This window comes from Serinus canaria, chromosome 4 (genome assembly GCF_022539315.1).
Source record: "Serinus canaria isolate serCan28SL12 chromosome 4, serCan2020, whole genome shotgun sequence".
Taxonomy (NCBI): Eukaryota; Metazoa; Chordata; class Aves; order Passeriformes; family Fringillidae; genus Serinus; species Serinus canaria.
Window position 1 is genome coordinate 18,738,158 of NC_066317.1, and position 20,711 is coordinate 18,758,868.

Here is a 20,711-nt window from a genome sequence, read left to right on the forward strand (position 1 = left end):
TGGGTCTTGCCTCTCCATGGGAAGTTTCCACATTGCTGTCCTGGGATCCTGGTTTTGTTCAGAAAGACATGAGGGGTTGGAGGGTGGTGTGAGTCCACAGGCCCTTGGGTAGGGGTTCAGTAGGAAATGGAAGGACTCTGTGCCATGGCATGGAAAAGTTCCTGATTCTGCCTGTTTTCTGGGAAGTGTGACATGCTTTGTGTCTGGAACAGAAACAAACAGAAGCCTTCTGGACAGGCTCACAGATGAAGCAAAGAATGTTGTGAACAAAGCAGATTTTGTGCTTAAGAGTGTCACCAGTGACATCTACAGCGGCTACATCCTCATTAAACACCTGGAGAACGTTTTCCAGCACAAGGAACAGTTCCTTTGCATGTGGGACACAAGTAAGAGATGGGTTCAAAGGGGCATGGTTGGCTTAGAGCATCACTGTAATGATGCTGGTCTACTCAGGAGGGGGTACCAGGGTTGGGAATGCTCAGGAGGGGCTGCAGCAGTTTGGAGTGCTGTTTCTTGGTCTGGGCAGGGATCTACCAGCTCCAGTTTGTGTTGTCACTGCAGGGTTTGTGACTCTGCAGTTCCCAACTTGAGTTGGGATGCGGGGCTTGGGAAATGTCTGCTTTGTGACTACAGGTGAGTTTTCTTTCAGAGCACCAGCAATGGCCAAGTGAGCGAAAGGAGCAGTTCCAGAGAAGCCTGAAAGAAATGCTGGCATTGAGGCACGAAGAAGTCACACAGCTCAGAAAAGAGAAAGAGGCAATAGGAGCCTTCCTGAGAATGTGCCGGGGGATAATGAAGCCTGTGAGAGGTAGAGTTCTGGGGAGCAGTCTGAAAGTATCAAGTCCAGAAAACAGCATTTTCCTTGAAAATCTCTTGGCTTTGGGAACAGGTTTGATTCTAAGCCCCAAAGTGAGGGTGAGGAGGGATAGGGGAAGTAAACCTAGAGCCCTGGGATGGGGGGTGGGGGTGGTCAAATGAGTGCTTGTGCATCAAATTACACTTAGAGGGGTCCACCTGCCTGGTAGCATTTTGTGGCTTTGGGGGATGGGATGAAGTGAGCTGGAGCCAGGTTGCACCATCTGATCTCCTTCTGGCCTGTCTCTGGTTTACAGTGATTTTAGGTGAGGTGGAATCTCAACACTCAGTAGATCTCCGCACAAAAAGACTGGAAAAAGTTGTGGTGGTGGGAAAGAGGCCCCTGCAGACCTTCTACAGCCTGAGCCCAGAGCTGAAAGAGTTTGTCCACAAAATGCACTCTTTTGAGAAGAGCCTCATCTTCCAGCAGTTCTGGGAGGAAGCAGTAGAGAAGGTAGGAGAGAAGTATAAGCGTGACTCTTCAGAGGAGGAGGAGGACGAGGAGGAGATTGTTCCTGAGCTGGGTCTTAATGATGTTTTGAAGAGCGTGATCCGCCCTTGCTTTAACAGCTATGCAAAGCTGTATGATGAACTCACATCAGGAAGTCTCACACTTCTTGCAGTTGATAGAATTTTCCAGGGATTCAGAAATGATCCTGAAGGTCTCAGAGCAGAGCTGGAGACCATCTGTGATCTTTGGCCTGGAAAGGACAGAGGCTGGGTTGACCAGCGAGTCCAGCAGATCCAGCAGTACCATGACATGAATTCAAGCTGTGAAGCTGCCAAGGTCATTGACTGTGTGAAAGAGAGTTTAGGCCTCTCTGGTGACTTCAATATCCTGGAAAACTTGTTGCATATAGTAAGTATCCGTGACTTCAGCTCCTTACTGTCAGGGTGTTGGCTAAATTCGGACCTTCCCACAAGTCTATCCCAGTCTGTAAAGAGTCATTCCTTATCCCACAATGCTTATTTGAGGTAAAATTCAGATGTTCCAAATGCTTTTGTGTAGTCGTTCCTTAAAGAGAGATGTTGATACTGCTTTGTTGGGGTGTGGCTTTTGCAGAGGGCTTTCCTATCCCTGCTGCAGAACCAGTGATATTTCCCAATTCCAGACTCAGTGTGTGTTTGCACCACTTGCTTTCCAGACAGAAAAGCTTGAACCCTACAAGACCCAGAAGCTGGATTCCATCAGCCCTGAGCTAATGCAAGCCAAGCAGCTGCTGCAGGGGATCACTGTGCCCCGCCGTAGCTGTCTGCGGGAGCTCGCCCAGCAGAAGGAGTTTGTCTGCTGGGTCAGAGAAGCACTGAAAGGTGTGTGCTGCTCACCCAGGAATTATAGAGAGACTACTAGAAGGGATGGCAGCTTGTGAGGGGGCAGAAGGAACACTGAATCCCTGACCCCATCTGCTTTGTGCCTTTGCAGCTTCTGGTGTTGAGAGTTGCATCTCTGATGGGCTTTGGTGTAGAACGTGCTATGAGGATGCTTTAAACATGCCCATGCACTCGTGCAGCACACAGGGACCACCCAGCTGGGAGCTGGGCTGGATCTAGAGGGCTTGAGCAGCTGCTGCTCAGTTCAATCCTCTTGTTTCAGGGGATGGAGTTGTGTGTCTGCCAGCTGAGCTGTCCGACCTGCGCTGACACCCTCGGCTGCACACACACCCTCAGGCACTGCTCCCATCCTAGCTGGGGATCTGGGGGTCTGTGGGGGTCCATGGATGGATGGAGGGCCTGGGGAAGCTGATGGGCAGTTATACAGGAGCTGCTGTTCAAAGCATTCTTCCTGCAGAGGGTAGTCATGAGAGCTGGTATCCAAGCTGCCTCACATGTTGCTCACTGCTGTGTTGCCTCATTTCAGACATAAATGAGCTGAAGGTGTTTGTTGACCTGGCCTCTATCTCAGCGGGGGAAAATGACATGGACGTGGACCGTGTGGCCTGTTTCCATGGCGCTGTGCACGGCTACTCCTCCCTGCTCTATGAGCTCCGCCAGGACTCAGGCTTCGAGGACTTCACATGCTGCTTGGAGAAGCTGTGGCGAGCCCTGGACAGTGATAAGACCCTCCCTGAGAAACTGGTGAGTTCTGCTGGAGCAGGGCCTCTGCATCCTCCTGCCTTTCTGCCTTCCAGAAGTGGCTGGAAGTTGGGCTGCACTGGGCAAATGGCACCTGTGTGGGAACATCACTGTGGCTCTTGTTAATGGAGGAAAAATAGCTGATATTACCGCGGCACAAAAATTCACTGCAGCAGCTGCAGCTGGTGTAGCATAGGTTTCTCCAGGGCGCTGTCAGGCTTTCCACTGTGATATGTGGCTTGGCTCGTTCAAGTTTGATGGTGTGAAAGAGGTAAGGCAGGTGCCTGGGAGCTCTTATCCTTTTGCAGCAGGGGCCTGCCTCTGTAGCAAGAGGTGTCGGAACACTGTGGGCTCTGTTCAGGCTCCCATGGAGTGGGTAAGGAAGAGCTATGCAGAAGGAGCAGGCTGAAGCCAGTACTCATTCTTTTCTTCTTCCCTATCACAAAACTCTTGTGCCAGCCCAAGCTGTTTGTCCTGGTCAGGTGTAAGCAGAGATCAGATTTCAGAGCAGTTAGGCAGTGCTGTGTCTCCTCTTCCCACAGCGCGCCTCGGCTCAGCACCTGGAGTGGCTGAAGACAGTGAAGGAGAGCCATGGCTCTGTGGAGCTGTCCTCGCTGTCCCTGGCAGCTGCCATCAACAGCAGAGGGGTCTATGTGCTGAGGGCACCAGCTGATGACCAGAAGGTGAGGCTGAGATCACTCAGCTCCTGCTGCCCCTCCTGCCTGCGGGCTGCTGCCCTGGCCTCAGGCAGAGCCGCAGCCCCAAGCACGCTGACAGCTCCTGCTCTTGGCAGGTCTCCTTGGACAGTGTCCTATACTTCACCCTCCCGCCGGCCTCGGGGGACAGTGAGGCCTCCCGGAAGTACTCGCTGGCAGAGCTCCGCGAGCTGCAGAACAAACTGATGCTCATGTCTGCCAAGGGAGACCAAGGCCTGGAGGTGGAGAGGTTCTCTGAGGTTAGATTCCAAAGCCAGGGAGTAGCTGGTGTTGGGCCAGGGCTGGTTTTTCCCTAAGATTTTTAAGGCTGTGGTTGACAGTGGAGTTGCTGGGGGTGGTGATCACAGGCGCATGGGTGTTTCTGCCTGTGGCTCCTTGCTAAGGTGGAACTAAGCTGCAGACAGAAGAGTGAACTGGTGGCCTTATCCTCTGGCTGCACTGGGGATTGTCCCGGCTGCCAGCATCACTGTAATTTTGTAGCAAGCTGGGAGTTGCTTACTGGTTTCCTGGGGATGCTGTTGTTAAAAAGTCACAGAAAGTCTCTGGTTGCTGTACTAGGCCTGATTTGGGACATTAATCGAAAGTCTTTCCAGGGGTTTCATGGCTGAAACTTGCAAATCAGCTTGCTTCTATCTCCTCTGTCTTTGCACAGGTCTTTTCCAATGTCCAGAGACTTGCCCAGGCCTTCATAGACCTTTACTCAGCTGGGAACATGCTTTTCCGCTCCTGGCTTGCCCAGGTGTATTGTTCCCCCCACAGAGAATCCTGTGTTTCTATAAACTTCTCCCTGAGCCCCATCCCAAAGCTGAAAGGGCAAGGGGATATGGTAGCTGTGCTCCCAGCCCTCTGCAAGACTATGGAGAGTTTCCTGGAGAGCTGGAAAAGCTTCATGAATGCCAGGCGACGTGAGCATTTCTACCTGAACTACTACAGTGCGGAACAGCTGGTCTACCTGTGCTCGGAGCTGGGCCGGGGCAGCCCCAGCCAGGCTGCCCTCATGATGCTTTCCTTCCTCAACCCTCACTGCTACAAGCAGGATATCCTCACAACCCTCAGGAGCCAGGGCCCTCCCAGATCAAGGAAGGCTGTTTCTGACTTCCAAGTGCTGCTGGATGGGAAGAGGGACCTGAGCGCCCAGCTGAAGCACATCTGGGAGTGCTACATGAGCAACATGGGCTCCTTCCTCCCCAACTGCCTGGACATCGACACACTGGGCGTGTGGCTGAAGAACCTGGCCAGCAGTGGCAGGGAATGTGTCACCAGAGACTTCCCTCAGGACCTGCTCTGTGTGGGCCAGCCCAACCTCATCCTCTGCCCTCGCTCGGAGGTGTTCAACTCTGCCCTGGCCATTTACATGAACAGCCCCGAGCAGCCCCTGCCCACCTTTGACGAGGTGCTGCTGTGCACGTCCAAGACCAGTGCAGAGCAGGTGGGGTTGTTCCTGCGCAGGTGCCTCATTCCCTGCCAGGGTGGGGACAAAATTTACACCATGCTCTATGCAGATGAGCTGAGCTACGAGGTCAGCTGCAGGGCAGAGGAGCTGTTCCAGCACCTGAAGTGCTACAACAGCTCCTACAGGCTCATCATCCTGTGCAACTGTGAGCGGGAGAACAGCTATCTGCCCTCTGCCTTCAGCCACTACAAGGTGCACATGATTCCCCAGAGGTCACAGGAAGATATCCAGCAGTACCTGCAGCGCCACTTCCGAGTGGCTCAGCCCTCCAGCTCAGCTGCAGCCGTGTTCAGGGAGCACATGTGTGTTGGGATTGTGTCCTCCAAAAGAGCTGGCATGGGTAAGATGGCATGTGCAGAGTGGGCTCTGCTGAGAGCTCAAAACCAGGGTGGGGCTCACCTTGCCAGGTTTTGTGTCCAAGATTTAAGTATCTTGGTCAAAAAGAGCATATCAGACTGGTCAGTGCAGGGAGGTGAAAGCTCAAAGTCACCTTGTCCCCTGGTTTGACTTTAGAAACAAGCGCAAAATACAATAGATTCAAGTCTGAATAAAGAGAAAAGCTTCTTTCAGGCAGTGGAAGGAAAACAAACCTTATGGATAACAAGAGCAATGTGTTGGATTGCAGGCTCCAGCTGCTCAAACCAGACTTAGACTTTTTTCAGGAATGCCTTTTAGGAAGCTTCAGATATTTTAGGGCATGGAATACTTAAACATTTTATTTCCTTCTATTGTCTCTTAACGTGATCTATCTGATATTGATGGCTTTGATTCTTGTTGTGTTTTTAATAACAGGGAAATCTCTGTATGTGAAGAGGCTGCATGAGAGACTGCAAAAAGATCAGCCTGACTGCACAGAACTTCTGAAAACCATCAGACTGATTGAACCAGAATTGGATGAAGATCAAGTGCTAAAATCTCTCCTGCCTTTTCTGGAGAGAGAACACCAGACAAAGCCCATGATATTCCATTTTGATATCACCTCCTCAGTGAGTACATCCCTCCCCACAGCTGTCTTGTCCAAGTCCTGTGTGGACCCTTGCAGGAGCTTTCTGATAAGCTCTTGTTTCTCAACTAGCCATTTCCCTAGCAAGTGTTCTCTCATTATTGTGTAAGTAATGCAAATACCATCAAGGTGATTGAACTCTGGAACAGTTGCCCAGAGAAGCTGTAGAGTCCACACCTTGGAGACATTAAAAACCTGTCTGAATGTGGCCCTAAGCAGCCTGTTCCAGCTGGGCCTGCTTTAAGCAGAGAGCCTTCCCATCCTCAACTGTTCTGTGATTCTGCAAAGTTGTGGTGGGTAAATAAAGAGGTATCTCTCTTTGTGATAGGTGCAGCATGGAATTCCAGAGTTTCTCTTCAAGCTGTTGGTTTTGCAGTACCTGACAGATAATAATGGCAATATGTGGCTACGGCAGAAGTGTCATCTGTACATCATTGAGATCCTGGAGGTGTCCCCAGTGCCAAAGACAGCAGCTAGACCTGTATGTACCACCAATGCTCCTTTTCTGGGAATTTCTCAGTCACTTTGCACATGTTTATACATAGCTGTGGTGAGTTGGAGAGACTGTAACTGTAAACACAGCCCAGGAGTTCCCTGTTTCATTGGGAATGTGCTGTATTCCATAGCAAACTGGTGTCCCTGGTATTGTACAAAGTGACATTTACACCGGACAGCAAATTAGGCCTGTCTGGTTTTCTTGGGTTGGTGATTTCTGAAGGCCTGTTAGTCCAAGCCCCACTGTAATATTTATAGGATTCATAAAAATGCAAAATCTAATCTTCTCTCATGTTAATTTGCATGTTTGAAAGTAGGGAAATATTTATATGCAGCTGTAAGAGCAGAAAGTAGAAGTGACTGGAATAAATACCAGCAGTTTCTTGGTTTTGTTTTCTTTGAAGTAGCCCTGGGATGAGGCTGGAGGTGATGCCAGGCCCATGTTCCTGGAAGGAAAATGTAGGAGGGAATAGGATTCCTTGGTGCACTTTAAGTGGGAGAAGGGATGCAGGGGGAAAAGGCTGGTTCCTGTTCCTCAGGTCTGCGGTTTTAGGCAAGGAGATTGTTAAGAACAGATTAACTAAGCTGATGAAGATTGAGGCTACAGCTCTGTGATACCTTTTCTTTTTCTCTTGTCCAGGTGTCAGTGCACCAGAAGTATCACTTCTTGGATGTGTTCCCTAAAATAACGTGCAAGTCTCCCAAAGAAGTGCTAGACATGAAGACACTTGGCAACCATTCTGGGGATGTGGAAATGGACATGGAAGAATTTTGCAGTGAGGCTTTCCAGAGACCCTTCCAGTACCTGAAGAGGTTTGAGCGGGGCCGTGACCTGGACAGATTCCGGTACAAGGCGCTCTCAGTGGAAGGCAGCCCTGCAGAATGTGTGCAGCTCTTCCTCCTGCACTGTGGGGTCGTGGATCCCTCCTGGGCGGAGCTCCGTAACTTCACCTGGTTCCTCAACATTCAGCTGAGAGACTGCGAGGCTTCTGTCTTTTGCGACCCTGACTTTGTTGGGGACACTTTGAATGGTTTCAAGAACTTTGTGGTTGGCTTCATGATTTTAATGGCGCGGGATTTTGCTACGCCCTCCCTAAGCATTTCTGACCAGAGTTCAGGAAGACAATCCTTCCACCTGGAGAACGTCGCGGAGGAAGATCTGCTTCCTTTCCGCATCAGGAAGAAATGGGAGTCAGAGCCTCATCCCTATCTGTTTTTCAATGCGGATCGTACGTCCATGACATTCATTGGTTTCCACTTCCAGCAGACGAGAAATCACATTGATGCCATTGATCCTCTAAATGGGAACGTCATCAAGAAGGACATCATGACTGCCCAGCTCTACCAGGGCTTGTTACTGCAGGGGGTTCCCTTCAATGTGCCCTTTGATCAGCTGCCCCGCAAGGAGAAGCTGGAGAGGCTTTGCATGGTGCTGGGGCTCCCCAGGGTGTTTGACCCCGACAAGACGTACGAACTCACCACAGACAACGTGCTGAAAATCTTGGCCATCGAGATGCGATTCCGCTGCAACATCCCGGTGGTCATCATGGGAGAAACAGGCTGTGGTAAAACCAGGCTGGTGAAGTTCCTGTGCCAGTTACGCAGAAGGTCTGCAGAGGTGGAAAACATGAAGCTTGTCAAGGTTCATGGAGGTACCACTGCAGAGATGATCTACGCCAGGATCAAAGAAGCAGAAGACCTAGCTAAATCCAACAAGGAGCAGCACGGGTTGGACACCATCCTCTTTTTTGACGAAGCCAACACAACAGAGGCCGTGAGCAGCATCAAGGAGGTTCTGTGTGACCGCACGGTGCAGGGGGAGCCTTTGGCCTCTGGCTCTGGCCTGCAGATCATTGCAGCCTGCAATCCCTACCGGAAGCACACGGACAGGATGATCCAACGCCTGGAGCTGGCTGGGCTGGGCTACCGGGTGAAGGCCGACGACACCCGGGAGAAGCTGGGATCCATCCCGCTGAGACAGCTCGTGTACCGGGTGCACGCGCTCCCACCCAGCATGATCCCGCTGGTGTGGGACTTTGGGCAGCTCAACAACCGCATGGAGAAGATGTACATCCAGCAGATTGTTCAGCGTGTGGCGGAGCAGCTGCCCATGGCCAAGGACGAGGTGAGAATGGTCACAGAGGTGCTCTTTGTCTCCCAGCAGTACATGAGGCAGATGGATGACGAGTGCAGCTTCGTCAGCCTGCGGGACGTGGAGCGCTGCATGGAGGTGTTCAAGTGGTTTTACAGTCACAGCCATGTGCTGCTGAGGGAGCTGAGGAAGTACCTGTCTGGGAGGAAAGTTCCCAAGGGCGGCAGTGACAGAAACAGCATCATCTGGTCCTTGGTGCTGGCGGTTGGGGTCTGCTACCATGCATCCCTGGAAAGGAAGGAGCCATATAGGACTGCCATCAGCCAGGTCCTCCCAAAGCCTTACAATACCCAGAAAAAGATCTTGGAAGAGATCTCCCTGATGCAGGACTTACTCCTGAGTGGGGTGCCACTCCAGGATACCATAGCAAGGAACTTGGCCTTGAAGGAAAATTTCTTCATGATGGTCATCTGTATTGAGCTGAAAATCCCTCTTTTTCTTGTTGGGAAGCCTGGGAGCTCCAAATCCCTGGCAAAAACCATTGTGGCTGATGCTATGCAGGGCCAAGCAGCTCATTCTGATCTGTTCAAGCACCTGAAGCAGATCCATCTTGTGTCTTTTCAGTGTAGCCCCCTCTCCACTCCAGAGGGAATCATAGGCACTTTCAAGCACTGTGCTCGATTCCAGGAAGGGAAGAACTTGGAGGAGTATGTGTCAGTGGTGGTTTTGGATGAGATTGGGCTGGCAGAAGACTCTCCCAAAATGCCCTTGAAGACTTTGCATCCACTTTTGGAGGATGGCTGCATCGATGATGTCACTGATCCGCACAAAAAGGTTGGCTTCATCGGGATTTCCAACTGGGCTTTGGACCCTGCTAAAATGAATCGAGGCATCTTTGTGTCTCGTGGGGTCCCCAGCAGAGAGGAGCTCATAGAGAGCGCAAAAGGCATTTGCTGCTCGGCACGAGGCACTCTGCAGAAGGTAGAGCAGTATTTCCATCACTTTGCAGATGCATATGAAAACATTTGCAAGGCCCAAGACAGGGAGTTCTTTGGCCTGCGTGACTACTACAGCCTCATAAAGATGTTTTTTGCCTTAGCTAAGAGCTCCAATAGGGACCCCACACCTCAGGACATTGCCACAGTGGTTCTTCGTAACTTCGGTGGCAAAGATGACGTCAAAGCCTTGGAAATATTCACTTCAGAGTTGCCAGAAAAAGGGGAGATACATGCTCATGATATCAGTAGGATAGAGCTGATCCGACAGAACATTTACAGCAGTGCTGAGGATGGGGACTGCAGGTACCTGCTTGTGTTGACTGAGAACTATGCGGCACTGCAGATCCTCCAGCAGACTTTTTTCACTGCCCGACAGCAGCCAGAAATCATCTTTGGCTCCAGTTTTCCTAAGGACCAAGAATACACCCAGATATGCAGGAACATCAACCGAGTGAAGGTCTGCATGGAAACCGGCCAGATGGTTGTGCTCCTCAACTTGCAGAACCTCTACGAGAGCCTCTATGATGCCCTCAACCAGTACTACGTGTACCTGGCTGGGCAGAAGTATGTGGATTTGGGGCTGGGCACACACCGGGTGAAGTGCCGGGTGCACCCCAAGTTCCGCCTGATCGTCATCGAGGAAAAGGAGGTGGTGTACAAGCACTTCCCCATCCCGCTGATCAACCGGCTGGAGAAGCACTACCTGGACATCGGCACCGTGCTGGACAAGGGCCAGAGGGAGGCCGTGCAGGAGCTGAAGCGGTGGGTGCAGAAGTTCATAGCGGTCAACACAAAGGAGCTCTTCATCAGCCAGCAGCAGTACAGCCCAGCAGACGTGTTTGTGGGCTACCACGCCGACACCTGCGCCTCGCTGGTGCTGCAGGGCATGCAGAGCCTGCGCCCGGCCTGTGCACCCGCCGAGCTGCTGCCCCGCGTCACTGAGCAGGCGCAGCTGGCCCTGCTCAACTGTGCCACCCCTGATGCCGTCATCCGCCTCCCCATCTCTGTGGGGGGTTCCATGGCGCTCTCCCTGGCCCACACCTACTTCAGGCAGCAGCAGCACACCTCCTTTGCTGATTTCCTCAGCATCCATGTGGATGCAGGGGCTGAGCCCCAGACCACCTTCACCGAGGTGAGGCTGGGGTGCTGCTGACCCTCCTGACCCCGCTCAGCTCCATGCCAGGGCTGCAGCATGGCAGCGCCTGCGTGCATCGCAGTGATGGGTGTGCAGAGCTTGGTGCTGGGACATAAACATTAATTTGGGGGTGCAGTGCAGCTCTGCAGCAGGCCGGGGGGCAGTGCAGTGCAGCTCTGCAGCAGGCCGGGGGGGCAGTGCAGTGCAGCTCTGCAGCAGGCCGGGGGGGCAGTGCAGTGCAGCTCTGCAGCAGGCCGGGGGGGCAGTGCAGTGCAGCTCTGCAGCAGGCCGGGGGGGCAGTGCAGTGCAGCTCTGTTGCAGGCTGGGGGGCAGTGTAGTGCAGTTCTGCTGCAGGCGGGGGGGCAGTGTAGTGCAGCTCTGTTGCAGGCAGGGGGGCAGTGTAGTGCAGCTCTGCTGCAGGCGGGGGGGCAGTGCAGTGCAGCTCTGTTGCAGGCTGGGGGGCAGTGTAGTGCAGCTCTGCTGCAGGCTGGGGGGCAGTGTAGTGCAGCTCTGTTGCAGGCTGGGGGGCAGTGCAGTGCAGCTCTGCTGCAGGCTGGGGGGCATTGCAGTGCAGCTCTGCTGCAGGCTGGGGGGCAGTGCAGTGCAGCTCTGCCACAGGCCAGGCAGTACAGTGCAGCTTTGCAGCAGGCCGGGGGACAGTGCATCTCTGCAGCAGGCTGGCAGCCCTGTGAGCACAGGTGCGTCTGTACTGCATTGCTGCCCCTCTTTCCCCAGGTCACCACCTTCTCACGGCTGCTCACCAGTGCCGACGCTGCCTGCCTGGAGAAAGAGGTGCAGGGCAGGGCCCAGAGGCCCCAAATCCTGTTCCTGCAGCAGTTTGACACAGAGTACTCCTTCCTGAAGTGCATCCGGTGAGTCTGGGCCAATTTTCATGCTTGGAATGGGCTGTCAGCTGTGTGGAAGTTGCATGGGCAGAGCATTCGGAGTAGCACATATGGAAAAAGGAGGCTATGCTGGCAGTGGGCTGGCTCTGCCCAGATATCTGCTGATGAGAGACAAACCTTGTCAGCTGCATCACATGAGATGGGATTTTATGTTTTTCTCTCTCCTGCTGCTGCTGCACATTAGCCAAAGCTAATGTGGAGTGGCTGGTTCTACGGTCTCTAATGTTTAATCCTTATACTTAGTGATTTTTGTTAAATCTCTTTTCACTCTTCAGGGATTTCCTAGATTCCACTTCAGGAAATAAAGTCCTCATTATTCAGACAGACTTTGAAGATGGCTCTAAGGATGCCCAGCTCATCACCTCAGCCAAGTGAGTGGGGTGTGGAATGGTTCAGTTCTCCCTGGCCACTCCTCTCTGTGTTTGGTTATTGGTGCTGTTTGGGGATCTCACTCTCAGGAATTTGCAGAACTTATTCTGTAGCAGAATTAATCTAAATGCACTGATTCCCAAGTCAGAATAAGCAAAACTGGGTGAAATGAGCGGATAATCCCCTTTGTAGTGTGAATTCTTGTCCCTGGCTGCAGCAGCCCTGAAGGGCTGAGGGTCATGGGGTAATTCTGGGCACAGCTGGAGGTGGCAGGTCAGCACCACAGCTGGGAGGAAGGAGTGGGAGTCACCTGTGTCTGTTCTGGGAGAGGACATGTGTCCTCTCTGAGGAGAGACCTGTGGCCATGGGCCTTTGCTGTGCCAACAGCATTTCCTCTTTGCTGCAGGTATGCTGTTGTCAATGAAATCAACAAGGTGGACCTGGGGGAGGTCTCTGTCTTTGTTTACTTTATCATGAAGCTTTCCCGGCTAGAAGGAGGAACATCCTACATGGGATTCCATGGAGGTGGGTGTGCCCATCTGTCCCTCCTCACTCTTCAGCTGCCTTCAGGAAATCATTTCTCTTGCTCATTCTTCCTTTAAATGCTGAAAACCTGGACTCAGTGTGTCCTGTAGGTTGTCAGAGCTGCTTCCCTGTCCCACAGGACTGCCCAGGGGATCAGTACCTGGCAGTCCTGGCTGGAAGCACCTTGACAGACAGGTCCCCTCTCCAGTCAGCTGGAGAGCAGCACACAGCCTCAAGGGTAACTGTGGGTGTGTTGTCCTCCAGAGGCTCTGGAGCAGGTGCTGATGTGTCCAGCAAAGTTCCTCTGGGTCTGGGGGCTTCTGAGAGCCTCAGAATCTTGGAACTGTCAGGCAGGGATGTGTGCAGCAGCAGGTTCTGAGGGTCGTGCTTTCCCCTCCTACAGCAAGAGGTGAGAGTTGGTGACCCCTGAAGGTAACCCCAGGGCCTGGCAGGTAATTCTGGGGGAGCTCTTCTGGAAGAACAAGCTGCAGGCTGGGAGTGATTTCTTGTTCTGTGCCTGTAGGGCTGTGGCAGTCAGTGCACATCGATGACCTCCGCAGATCCAAGGACATGATCTCTGACTTGACAGCCCTGCAGAACCTCACCATCAGCCGGGTGTTCTCTCAGGATCCAGGTGCAACCAGAGGTGAGCTGTGTGCTGGGGAAAGGGGGAGCTGTGGCCCCAGATTTCGTACTACAGGAACTGATGCCTGGCACAATATATCTGATGACTTACCCTGCTCAGCACCTGATTTTTGTGAGGGTCACCACCTGGCTCCCAACTTGTATTTAATTCATTACTACAACTTTAGGTCATCAAGCAAGTTAATTTGGTATTTTTCCCTTTTCTTTTTGACAAAAATGTGGCATTTTCACTGCTCAGCAGCCTGAATGCTCTGTCCCACCACAGGAGGTAGCAAATGCTGCATGGCAGAGACTGACAAGGATCTTTCTTTCCCCTTACTCTCCTTCCTTTCACCACACCACCTGACAGGAGTCAGGGAGAGCTTAAGGCATTAGCCCAGTGTCACATTCCTTCCAGCTCTTGCTGCATGAAGCCTGACAGCCTGAGCAGCTGTGGCTGTGTTTGAGGTGTATCTCAGCTACTCATGCAGGTGCTAATGGGTCTCTGACAGATGTTTTGCTGCTCTGGGATGCAGTTGCTAAAATAAACTCTCATCTGACTGATGGAGGGTGCACTGCTGCTTTCTAACAAAAATTCTGCACCTTAGCTGCAGCTCTGCCTGCCAGTGGAGAAGCACATCAGAAAGAGGTGGAGGTTGGAGCACCAGTGCCAGGAGCAGAGCGCCGTGAGGTCAGTTCAGAACACATTTGTTTGCCTCTCAGCTGTCACTGTGGCTCTCTGCTCTGTCATCCATGGGTGCAACCCACCTTTTGTGTTCCCCTTCACCTGAAACCAATCAGCAGTATTTGCATCATGGATGTTACTGATCAGATACAAGTTCCTCCTCCCCACTACCTAGTCAAAAGCAGTATCACTAAAGAAATAAACCATTCTAAGGACTCTATAATTCTTTAGTAATTTCATTCTTCTGATTTTTAAAAGTCGGCTCTAAGAATTTCTGTTGCCTTTCTCCTCCTGGAGGTGGGAGCTGTGGTCCTGAGCCTCACTCCAGCTGTGTGCTCTGAGGTGGAGCTGGAGCTGGCTTAGGACTTGGCTGTGCTGCAGCCACGTTCACACTGCCTCGTGTGCCCCTGGCAGCCTCAGCTGGACATGCCCAGCACCAGGGACATGGAGCATTTCCCAGGAGGGGCAGATTTTCCCTGATCACATTATTTCCATTTCTTTCCTCAAACTGCTGAATCTTTCCCCTGCAGGAATCTCAGCTCAGCACAAGTGCTGTCTCACAGGCTAGTTTAAAAGGGCCACAGAAGCTGCATCATGCTCTTGATAGCAAAAGAGCTGAAAATTGCAGCCTGAGCTGAGGGAAGCTGGGAACAGGAATGCCAGGCAGCAGGCCCTTTGAGGGAGCCCTGGAAACCTTCCAAGGGAGTGTGCTGGGGACAGGAAGGTCACTCCAGGGGAATGACCTTGTTCTCCTGGGCAGGGTGAGATCCTGGACACCACGGTGCTGCTGAGGACCTGTGTGCAGAGTGCTGTGGGCATGCTGCGGGACCAGAACGAGGACCTGAGCCGGAGCAGGAGGAGAATTGAGATTCTGCTTGGCCTTTTCTCCAGAGAGGATGAGCTGAAAGGTGTGTGCTGCAGGGAGTCCCTGGACATCTGGGGTCCACCGAAACAGCTCACTGGGGATGCAGAGGTCCTTGCTGTGGTGCAGGCAAGGGGGCTTTCCCAAGAATGTGTGTCTGTGCTGCAGTGTGTTGGTGGGTGCAGGGCTTTTCTGCTGTTTAAGTGGTGGCTTTTTCTTTCACCATGCTGGCTGGTTTTTTCCCCACTTGGCCAATTATTGGAACAGCTGTCAGATTTGAGCTGTTATCCCCAGCTGTTCTTGGGGGATATTTGGGTCCAAGCTAATAGAAGAGAAAACAAACATAAGTTCCCTGTTGTTTTGTAGCCTCTTTCCTGAAGATAACCAAGGCTCGTCTCTCCAGCCTGTTGAAGGAGCAAGAAGAAAATTCCTATAAGCCAGAAAACTGGATGCTTCGGGAGGCTTGCAACCTCAGTGCTCTGCAGGAGGCAGGTACCTTCAGGTGAGGACAGCAGCACTGCCTTGTCACTTGCAGCCTCCCATGAAGGGTCTGTGTAATCTCAGCATGTGCAGTGTCAGTCTCCAGTCTGTGCTAGAAAGTCTCTGAAGGCAATTTTAGCCTCTCCTGGGGAAGGCTGAGTTAGAGCTGAAGGGGCTGTACTGGGACAGGGATGCACAAGTGCTTGAGTGAAACAGTGGGATTACAGGTAAGCCAGAAGTGAGAGAAGTGAAGGGATTTTTGTTGGTAGTATTCTTTCCCATAAAGGCAGCATTAGGATTCTGTCACATGTTATTCTGTCATGTGTCAGAATACTGACATGTGACAGAATTAGTTACTCAGGGCAGGCACCTCCTGTTTTGCTGATGTCATTGCTCACATTCCCTCTGGGTTTCTCCATCTCTCTCTCCCCAAAGGCATGCCCTGTGGAAGCGAGTGCAGAAGGTGGTCACTCCCTTCCTGGCTCTCCTGATCGCTGCCATAGACAGGAATGGCAATCTGGAGCTGCTGGCCAGGTCAGGAGCAAACTGGGTGACAAACCTGTGGATGTTCATCTTCAATGACACCAAATTCCTGAGTGTGGGGAAGAACAGGTGAGCCCAGGGGAGCAGCAGGAGGGCTGGGCTAGGCTGGGCTGGCAGCACTGGGAGTAGCCCAGCACTGGCTCTAACCCCTGAGGCAGAGGGATGTTTTTTGTTGGCTGCTCCATGAGGGCAGCCGGGCACTGCTCACAGTTCAGCCTGTTCTTAAAGTCCTGCAGTTCCCTCCCCTTCTGTCTCCCCTCCCTCCTAGAGCTCAGTTTCTTTCTGCAGCCTCTGCCTCTGTTGTCTGCACTGTGTTTCCCAGATAAAAGCCCTGTGCCTTAACCCTGTACCTTTTAACCCCCCAGCCCTCAGCCAGAGATAATCGTGGTGCAGAACAACATGATGGTATCTGCTGATGCTGGGAATGAGATGCCCTTCAGCTGGAGGATAAAGGAGTACCTGGAAGAGATGTGGTTGGAGACTCAGTACATCCAAAACACTGAAGGTGGGAGCCTGGCTTCAGCAACTCCATCACTGCCCTTTGAGCTCTGGTTTGTCACTGCTGTGCCCCTCCTGTCACTGGAGTCACCTTCAGTCCTCTGTACTCCTGTGAGCCAGCAGAGTTCTGTGCAGGTAGCTTTTCTTTGTGCTTCTCACCATTCATCTTTCTCACCTGTTCTGTGCCCTTGCATTCAAAGTGCTGTGGAGCAGCCAAGAGTTAATGACAAGGTGAGATTCCAGAAATACAACACAGTGCTGGACTGACAAAGCCTGGCCTGAGTCCTTCCTCAGTGCCCTGGATGCATCAGTGTTTATTGAGGTGTCAGTGTCTATAGGATAGATGCTGTGTCAGAGCCAGCTTCCTCCTAACATCCAGCTTTTCTCTGCATCCTCATTTTCCAGGCCATGCTGAGAAGTTTGTGAAATACTTCCAGAAAACTGCCCTGGGAAAATTCATCTCTGCTCTGACTGGGGAAGAAAGGCAGTTGCTCTTTGAGTGCTACATCAGAGACTTGATTGTCTTGACCATTGGTGTGTCCTCTCGGGAGCAGCTGCAGGTCAGGGGCTGGAAACCCTTTGGATGGGGAGAAGAGTGTGATGCCTCTGAATGTGTCCTTCTGAATCAGTCCTGCCTTGGTGAAAATGCCCCTCTGAGACAGTTGCCCAACAGCAAGGGAACCCCAGAGCAGACCACTGGACACAGGTCACTCAGAAAGGCAGCACCTATATAAATTGACACATTTAATGCTGTCTTTGTAGGGAAGTGATTCCCATCTTTCACAGATTTTTGCCAGGCTTTCCAGTACAAAATGAATTATGAAAGTACTTTTTCACCTTTGGTTTTCTGTGTCCCACCCCTGCAGTGTCTGCGTGTGGCGTTCCTGTCTTGTGTTAAGGAGTGGATGGCAGAGTCCCCCTGGACAAATGAGCTGGTGCCCTCCCTGCCCTGGGCCCACCTGGCGCACAATCAGTTCAAGAGCCGCCTGCAGAACTTCTCCAGGATCCTGGCTGTGTACCCCCGTGTGACTGGCTACCTCCGGACCCAGAAAGAATGCAGAACTCCATGCTCTGAGATGGTAGTCACTCCCTCAGCCCTGGCAGGGAGCTCTCTCTTCAGCAGGGAGCACTGCTCTTCAGTCTCCTTTGGATTGCAGCCACAGCAGAGGGGGAAGCACAGGCTGGGGTTTCTCAGAATTGAGAATGATCTGCTGTGTTCTTATTGCTACAAGCAGGTTTTTAAATAGTTTGCCTGGCTTTTGCATTGGTTATTGGACATGCTAGCGAGTCAAGCCACAAACATGAGAATTGCAGAGCCCAAAGTAATCAAGTAGGACATTATTCAGTAGAACATGTGGTATAGCAAACCAGTCTGAGAGCCCTAGGTTCATAAATAATTCTGAAATGCAGCTGTTGTTACTCCTGTCCCTGTGTGTGTGCAGGTTCTGGATGTGCTGGCTGCCATGGTGTGTGCTGAGGAGCTGGAGAAGCTGGTGCAGACAGCCTCCCCTGAGCTCTGGCTGCAGAGAGTCAAGAACCTCCATATGCCCATTGAATTCCTGTGCAAAGAGGAGAGTGCCCAGCGTAGGGGCAGCCACTGCCATCAGCTGCTGAGGAAGCTCAGGTGGGTACCAAGCTCTGCTCACAGCCCTACTCTTTGCCTGGAGGTTCTCTGGGGCATTGGAGCAGGCTGAAGCTGTTCTGGTGCTGCTTTTCTCAGGCTTTGCAAACCTGTCCAGGTTCCTGCTGGGCTCAAACACATAACAAGCAGCAAGAACCACATTTTTGTTCACTCATCTCCTTGCAGATTCTCTCTTGAAATTTGGCAATATCATCTGCTGCATTCTATCTGGGTTCAACGGTTATTTAAAACTCTCCTCAGCTTCCTGTTAACCAGCAGTGACTCCCTACTTCGTCCTCTGTGCATAAGGACTCAAGAGATGGGGAATTTCACTGCTTCTTGTGTTTTGGAAGAAAGCCCAGAGCGCTATTCCAGTTTCTCACAGACCTTGTTTAGTTTATTTGAAGTGAAGAAGGTGCAGCTAATTGTGATTGGTATTTTAAAAATTTTTTGAGATTGAAGTTAGAGGTGTGAGAAAGAATGTCCAGTGCTGCTGGTCCTGCTGCAGTGCTGCCTCCAGGCCAGGTCCTTGAGCCCCCTGGGTGAAGTGCTGGAATCTTCTGTCCTTGACAAAAACCCCTCAGGAAACCCAAAGGGCAAAGCAAGTGAGAAGTGTGTGGGAGTGCTGTGGAGTGGACCAGGAGTGGCAGTGAGCCACTGGTTGCCATTCCTGCTGTGGTGCCAGCCTGCTGTCCCCTCCAGGGCCTGCTGGAGCCGTGTGTTTGCCATGGCACTCTTCGTGGAACACGTCCTGTTGGACATCCACACCGTCATGCCAGAATTCCAGGATTTAGTGAGAAAATATACTTTGGTTCTTGCCGAGGTGAGCAAAGCTGCCATTTCACCTCTTCCCTCTTCAGCTGACCATGGGCTCATCTCAGGTGCTGCAGCTGAGTTACTGGGCCTTGTCCTTTTCCTCTGCAGTGTTTCCAGCAAGATTCAGACATCAAGTCTCATCCAACCTTTGTTGCGGTGCTGAGAGTGCTGCAGGAATGCAAGGATGAAGTCAGCAGCAGGCTCTACAGGTACTGACACTGGGGCAGGCTGCAGGGGCCAGCAGGGACATTGCCTGCATTGCCAGCACGCTTGTGGCAGTGCAGTGAAAGCCAAGGGAAGAGCAATGACCCTGCTTAGTTCTGCACCCTGAGCTGAGCAGTGAGCCAGCTCTTGGTCTAGCTGTGGCTGAACGTCTTGTTCAAGGCTTTTGGGGAGGCAGCGCAGAAGCAGCTGTACTCATTGCTGTTTCTGGATTCCAGGCATGGTCTGGAGCTGTGTCCCATCTGCCTGAGAGAGCCAAAGGACCCCGCCTTCCTGCCCTGCAACCACATGTTCTGCCACAAGTGCATCAGCCAGTGGCTGGTGCCAGCACAGATGTATTGTCCCTACTGCAGAGCTGCTGTGGAGAATGTGGAATTAACTGTCTCTGAGGAGCTCAGGTATTCCAGCTGCCATCTCCAAGGTGGAAGTGTTGGGTGGGAAGGCTTTGTGAGGAAATTCTCAACTCTGAGGTGGTCGACACAAGCAGAGTGGAGGGTGAACTCTGCTTCATCCCTCTGGAACTGAACAGGTCCTGTCTGTTCTGTTGTTTGAAAAAAGGGGAAAGCTGCCTTGGCCACTGAAAACATGCAAATCATAGAATGGTTTGGGTTGGAAGGGACCTCAAGGATCATCTCGTTGGGAAGGTTGAAAAGTATTTCCCTTGGGTGACTTTTGCTTGTGTCTGCTTGATTCCTGTGTGGTTTAAGAGGTTCTGTGTTTGCTTTTGCCCCTCCCAGAGCTGCCATAGCACAGAAGGCCCTGTTCCGGCAGAGGTGCAATAATTTCTTCATTGACGTGGTCACCACCATGTGCTTCAAGGACAATAAGCCCCCTGAGCCAAAGGTGATCCAGCACCTCCTGGATCTGCTGTTTGTTGAGAGAAAAACAGTCTTGAAAGACCCAAGTGAGCTCTCTTTACCCTAACACTCAGTCTTAAAGAGCTGGATTTGTCACCACCTTCTCTTAACTGCCAAACCTGTCCTTCCCTTATCTCCGCAGATCACCCTGCTGTCTACACAAAATTCCTGTCCCCTTTTAATGATGAGGTGGATGAAACTCCCATCATCCGCTCTGTGATGCTGAAGCTGCTCCTGAAGTACAGGTGAGCACATTCAGCTGGGGGAGGTTAGGCCAGGGCCAAGTTCAGCTCTGTTCCTCACCAAACCCATCCCATTGTTCTCCTCACCTCCCTGAGTTTCATTGACTCTGAATCCCTTTGTATTAGTCCTACAGCTTGGCTGGCTTGCACAGGGCTTGTGGTGCAGTGTGAGCAGCCTGCGCAAGGTTTACCTGGCTGTCCCTCACTTAACCCTGTGCTGAGGGTGGATGCCTGGGTTCTGCAAGGTGGCTAAGTAGTTGCTCTGATCGAGGTCAGCAAAGCAAAACTCCTTCTTCACAGATATTTAATCACGATTTAAATTGATCTTATGTCTGCTCCACAGACCTCCTCATTCCCACAGCCCTCCCAGCCTCCCTTTGCAGGTAGGGCACAAAAGCCCCTTCTCAGGTATGACCACCTCCTGAACCAGAGGCCTTTTTCCCTGGAAGTGCTCATTGAGCGCTGGTGGTCAAAGCCTGGCTCATTCCCAAATGTCACCTGCAAAAAATCACAAAAAATCACAAGGGCTTCTCCATCTTGCAGCTGGATCCAGAGTGACCCCCACCTGTCACACGGCCAGCTCTGGGAGCTGTGCTGTGATTTAGAGCAGGGGCAGTCCTGTCAGCATGGCAGCTGTGTCAG

At 52.0% G+C, this 20,711-nt stretch overlaps 1 protein-coding gene across 5 annotated transcripts in view; it reads left to right on the plus strand.

Moving 5' to 3' along the window:
• LOC103819939 (E3 ubiquitin-protein ligase RNF213-like) overlaps positions 1 to 20,711 on the plus strand; it is a 45,394-nt gene that overhangs the window by 13,205 nt on the left and 11,478 nt on the right. For all 5 annotated transcript variants that reach the window (XR_007777410.1, XM_050973326.1, XM_050973327.1 and 2 more), the window contains 28 exons: positions 213 to 386; positions 650 to 808; positions 1,113 to 1,714; positions 2,001 to 2,166; positions 2,714 to 2,931; positions 3,471 to 3,611; positions 3,722 to 3,883; positions 4,297 to 5,437; positions 5,890 to 6,083; positions 6,429 to 6,581; positions 7,236 to 10,817; positions 11,556 to 11,692; positions 12,001 to 12,096; positions 12,501 to 12,619; positions 13,143 to 13,265; positions 13,852 to 13,934; positions 14,689 to 14,836; positions 15,157 to 15,292; positions 15,706 to 15,882; positions 16,179 to 16,318; positions 16,717 to 16,871; positions 17,178 to 17,390; positions 17,754 to 17,935; positions 18,635 to 18,755; positions 18,857 to 18,957; positions 19,189 to 19,368; positions 19,708 to 19,874; positions 19,970 to 20,072. Coding sequence is in view for 4 of the 5 variants with exons in the window: in XM_050973326.1 (XP_050829283.1) it covers positions 213 to 386; positions 650 to 808; positions 1,113 to 1,714; positions 2,001 to 2,166; positions 2,714 to 2,931; positions 3,471 to 3,611; positions 3,722 to 3,883; positions 4,297 to 5,437; positions 5,890 to 6,083; positions 6,429 to 6,581; positions 7,236 to 10,817; positions 11,556 to 11,692; positions 12,001 to 12,096; positions 12,501 to 12,619; positions 13,143 to 13,265; positions 13,852 to 13,934; positions 14,689 to 14,836; positions 15,157 to 15,292; positions 15,706 to 15,882; positions 16,179 to 16,318; positions 16,717 to 16,871; positions 17,178 to 17,390; positions 17,754 to 17,935; positions 18,635 to 18,755; positions 18,857 to 18,957; positions 19,189 to 19,368; positions 19,708 to 19,874; positions 19,970 to 20,072 (9,073 nt within the window). In the remaining variant the exon portion in view is untranslated. The remainder of the gene's footprint in view (positions 1 to 212; positions 387 to 649; positions 809 to 1,112; positions 1,715 to 2,000; positions 2,167 to 2,713; positions 2,932 to 3,470; positions 3,612 to 3,721; positions 3,884 to 4,296; positions 5,438 to 5,889; positions 6,084 to 6,428; positions 6,582 to 7,235; positions 10,818 to 11,555; positions 11,693 to 12,000; positions 12,097 to 12,500; positions 12,620 to 13,142; positions 13,266 to 13,851; positions 13,935 to 14,688; positions 14,837 to 15,156; positions 15,293 to 15,705; positions 15,883 to 16,178; positions 16,319 to 16,716; positions 16,872 to 17,177; positions 17,391 to 17,753; positions 17,936 to 18,634; positions 18,756 to 18,856; positions 18,958 to 19,188; positions 19,369 to 19,707; positions 19,875 to 19,969; positions 20,073 to 20,711) is intronic.